Below are 4949 nucleotides of genomic sequence, written 5' to 3' on the forward strand. Positions count from 1 at the left end.
TTTGTGTGGTTTTGAAGCCTGGGGAATGTTCAGATTTGAGGTCAGTGAAGACCTGTTCTTATCAAGTCTTGAATCTTGTCAAAACAAGTTAGTGTTTATGGGTTGATCAAAGCCACATCACATTGTTGCAGAAACACAATTGAGTAGCAAGTGTTCCAGGTCTGTTAAGGCTACCAATCTGAACATTATCCATTCAAAGCAAAGGTTACATGTATTTTTTTTTTACATTTGAGATTACATCCATTTAACCATCCTATTATAGATATTAATTATTTAAAGTGTGTATTTTACTTTTTCTTTGATATTGGAATATTAAATCACGTCAAACGAGATTTGTAATTTTTTTTCCAATCAAGTCAACGTTTGAGGGAATCAGGTTTTTTAGCCCGTTGAAATATGTTGTTGATGTGTTACCCATGTGCACGCATTATGATCTGTGAAACCCTAGTTTTGTTTATTAGGTACTACCCTATACATTGTAGTCCATGTGACGTTTGCTTTTGTTTTCACGTATATGTGATGCAACAGAGTGTACCTGCAGGCATTGGGTATGTGCTAGTTTTATATCTTGTATGATGTGCCTAAAATCAAATAATTATTTCAGGATACAGATCATATATCTACTAATACTATGCCAACTAAATCTTGTTTCTCTTATCTGTACCTGACTGAAGTATCCAGTCTTTGAGATAAATATTGTCTGAGCTAAACTTTACACTGATATGTGAGAACACACAGGAAGCAATACATGGGTTTTGCATCATATACAATTAACACATTGATTACACTTCTTTCTCTTGTATAAGTCAGAACATTATTTTGTATGTGAACCATAATTATAAATATTAAAGCTGCGTTGCCTCTGGGGGGGAATTTCTCTTTTTAAACACATTTTCTTTCAAATTATTGAACTGTGTTTTGTCCTGTGGTTGCATAAGAAAGTTTTTTAAGGTTTGAACATCAGCAGTCAAATTAACCATTTGCTGTGTGTGTATAGGTTTGTTATGCATATAAAGTGAATATGAAGCTACACACTGATATCCAGATTAACTTGTTTCTTTTTTAGTCCAATCAATCAACATTTTGACACTTCTTTTCTTTTAGAAAAAAATTAAACAAAAACTATCTCTGACATGAACAGTGACATGAACATATAAATTACTCCACAGACAAGTCATACATAAGAAAGGAAGGTTTATATTATCGATATGCGTTGGACGATCACTTAATAAAACACCTCAATTAAAAAAAAATGTGTTTGAAAGTTTTCACTTCTTGATACTCTCCTAACATCTGTTGACACTGGTTCAACAGACGCTGTATGGTAGCATTACGAAGACATTCAATCACAGTATTGAGTTGAAGTACTTTCGTCTGATTAAATAGACTTACCCCTATTGTTGCAAACCCCACCCATCTGGCACCAGAGTCAGCTAGAGCAAACACCAGAAAGCACTTAGGCCTAATAGCCTACTGACAACGGACTTGTTCTGACAGGGATCCAAGCTCTAACTGTTATATTAATGATTTATTAATATACCCTTTATATATGTTGATCCATGCTGTAATCTTAAATGTAAAGGCCGGAACCTGCTGGTTGGAAAATCTTTGTCGCTTGCTCAGTAAACTGACTCTTAGCTGATACTGCCACCTGGTGGCAGAAACACATAAATTACAAAGGATGAACCCAAAGCATCTGTTGTTACTTCTCTATAGGCCAGCCTCTGCCATATCTGGGAAACAACTAGATAAACAGAACATAATTTATATCTATATTTTTTAAAATAGTTGAATAATTGTTTTAAATTGCTGGTTCCAGCTTTTCAAATGTGAGGATCCGGTATCATTGGACTGTTGTTGTCCTCCTCACCCGGCTTCATTCTGACGTGACACACAATCAATAAAGGGTATTTCCGTCTTAATTTAGCCTACCTTTCCATTTAATTTTTTTTTAAGTTAATTTAAGCTATTCATCGTTTAATAAATGGTGATGCAGCTAGAAAAAAGCATCTCATTATTTCGGGCTTAAAACTCTTTTAAATGGCACAAGACAGGGTAGGATACTAGGATACTTGAAGGAGCATGTCAAACGCACCCACATTGAGGCGGGTTATTTAAACTGTTCAAGCCGCACGCACTGGTTGTTCAGCGTTCAATGGCGTCCAGTCATGCTGTTTCAGAACACATTTGGATTCGTGGAGGTAAAAACAGAAATCTGACTGCCATATAGAAAATGACTACGCCTCAAAGAAAGCATCCTGCTGGAGTTTCCTCTCCTGCTGTCACTCTATACTGTTCGCAGATTTATTCCCCCGCCGAGATGACACGAATCACCGCTGAGCTTCACCCAGCTGCTGCAGGTATGTAGGACAACAGTTTATTGATATTCTGAGTGGCTCTCCTGATGGACTGTTTATTAATATTGGTTGAGATTGTGATTCATTACTACCAACAACCAATACAATACTAGGCCTACATGGTGTATGTTGGCCTCAATTGTTGCTGTCGTTCTGACTATGAATAGGCCCAGGTCCTTGTTATTTACTGATTTGATATGTTTTTTTTTTGTTATCTGACTTTGATCACATTTTGTGTGTGTGTGTGTGTGCGCGAGCGTGTGAGATGGTGAGTGTGTGTCTATGTTGAACTAGGCTACTTCTATTTTTGTGAGGACCAATTTGAGTCGAGTGAGGACATTTTCTATTAAGACTTTTTGCCTGATCCTCACTACTTCAATGGCTGTTTGAAGGTTAAAACTTGGTTGAAAGGTTCAGGTTAGAATCGGTTAAAGGTTAGTGTCACGGTAGGGGTTAGGCATTTAGTTTTGATAGTTAGGGTTTCAGGGCACTAGTAGGGAATGCATTATGTCAATGAGTATATCCATACAAAAGAAAGTGTGTGAATTAAAGGCTTTTCTACTTTCCACCACACAACAAAGAGACCAAAAGCGGGACTAAATTGTGTGTTTATTTCATAATGAGAAATATGAACTGAATATGAAACATGAAATTCTAATACATACTGTAGCTAATGCATCACACTCATTGGTTTTACATGGTATGTTATTAAACACGGGACATAGAGCCAGCTGTTTCTTTAATAAAACCCTTTCACTGGTTGGGGCCCTTTGCTGCATCAAACATCTTCTTGCGGCCCTCCATCCCCGACATGGCTTCCACATTCTTCCTCCAGTCACTCACCTCCACTGTTTTCTCCTGCACAGGGACAATCACAGGAAGGTACAGTTTGCTATTGGACTGAAGATGTTCTGCACATTTAGACGTGACATAAAATAATTACATTGGTCTCCAGCTTGAGCCTCTCTGTTTCAAACAGAAGCGCTCTTGGGAAATAGAAGCTCCTTGAATATCATTTGATATCAGTGCTTTTCCCTTTTCCTTTGGGCAAGCTAACAAAGCTCATTAATCCGTCTCACAATGTGTATGCCACCATTGGCCTGGACGACCTGGCAAGAGACTTTTGAGTGCGAACATAAATTATCACCATAGAGAGAACATCTTCACCACACAATAAATCTGTTGGCCAAGAGCATCTCTTTTTAGCCTCTTTTTACCTTTTCTGTGTCATCCTTCTTGACTGATTTCAGATTAGCTCGCAGATCCAGAGAGACTTTGTGTTTGGAGCCCAGTAGGGAGCATAGGATGGCGTCGGCAGAGACCCTCACCCTCCTCAGGCTGGGTCTCTTAAACTTCCCTCTCAGGTCCAGCACCTTGATGTTTAGGTCTTTGATCTATGGATGTAGCGACAGGAAGTCAATGGAGGTACTTTGACGGCTAGTTTTCTGTAACATTGAGCGTCCGTTTGTATTAGATGACGTTCATTGTTAGGTTTCTTAACTACATGTTCAGTTACCTCTCTGCTGTTGTGCATAACTTTGGATTCAATATCATACCGCTCCTCGTCCACCGTGGCTACTTTGGCATGCAGCACTGCACATAACGTCTGGATGAAAAATAAGAGGAATTGGATGTTGATTTTCTCACCTTAATGCAATCTGAATTACCATCATTTCAGAGTGCATACATTCATTTTAGTTAGCAAATATCAAGTTAATGTAAATCTGGACCTGTAGCTCTGCGTAGGACATGCCACTGGTCTGTAGAGGAGGAGATTTTTCTCCCAGGTATTGTTCCTTCTGCTCCTCCTTTTCTTCCATCTCCTGCTCCAGCTGCTCCTTGGCTTTGGCGACCAACAAGCTCTGGATTTAGCAAGCGCAAAGCATGTGTAACTGTTTGATTGAGTGACGTCCCTTACTAGATGCAAAGTCGGTGCAAATTAGACAGAAGACTCACCTTCAGCATGAGCTTGCGAGAGGCTGAGATTTTAGATTTTCTCTGCAAGAATAATGCACATTTTTAGGTTTAGTGGAATATTTTAGTTGAACTGTGATCATCGTAAATTTATTTTATATGTTGAATTGTTAGATTTCTCAGCGAGTTGTGAAATCTTACCTCCGGTCTGTAAAACAAAGAACAGACACACAATGGACACAGAAATGTAGCATTAGCATTCGGTTGCAGATGGAAACAACATCAATGAATTGTTGTGATTGTGTTGCCATATTATAATAAACTTGTGTTTTTTATAGATGATTTTCGTTTGCGGAGTGAAACTGATACTCGGATTTGGAAATGGAAACAATAACAGAAACACAATACACTTACACTTTCTCAGGCATCTTGGCTATTTTGATTCTCCCCTGCAAGACAAAAATAAAACCGTTTTAACTCTGAAGTGCTCAACAGTGGGGACCAATTTGGTCCAATTCCCCAATGGGCCTACACACCATGGTTTCCCTTTAAGCTCCACTATAGATACTTTCCACTACATAGTCAACTGTATAGTGTTACAAGGATGAAAACATACTGTGTGTGTGGGTATATAGATGTATCGATCTTTAGAGATGTGACATGTGTGACGTTTCTCAG

The 4949-nt window shown here is 38.6% G+C and overlaps 1 protein-coding gene across 1 annotated transcript; it reads right to left on the minus strand.

Moving 5' to 3' along the window:
* Nucleotides 1-3110: 3110 nt before the first annotated feature.
* LOC307249280 (troponin I, slow skeletal muscle-like) lies at nt 3111-4699 on the minus strand (the record flags this gene model as incomplete). The annotated part of the gene is made up of 7 exons (XM_080025929.1): nt 3111-3215; nt 3575-3751; nt 3874-3963; nt 4088-4219; nt 4314-4364; nt 4473-4479; nt 4686-4699. The coding sequence occupies 7 exons, from the start codon at nt 4697-4699 to the stop codon at nt 3111-3113; spliced, it is 576 nt and encodes a 191-aa protein (XP_079882055.1).
* Between the last annotated feature and the right edge of the window lie 250 nt (nt 4700-4949).

Source organism: Ammodytes marinus (genome assembly GCF_949987685.1).
Source record: "Ammodytes marinus genome assembly, chromosome: 4".
NCBI lineage: Eukaryota > Metazoa > Chordata > Actinopteri > Uranoscopiformes > Ammodytidae > Ammodytes > Ammodytes marinus.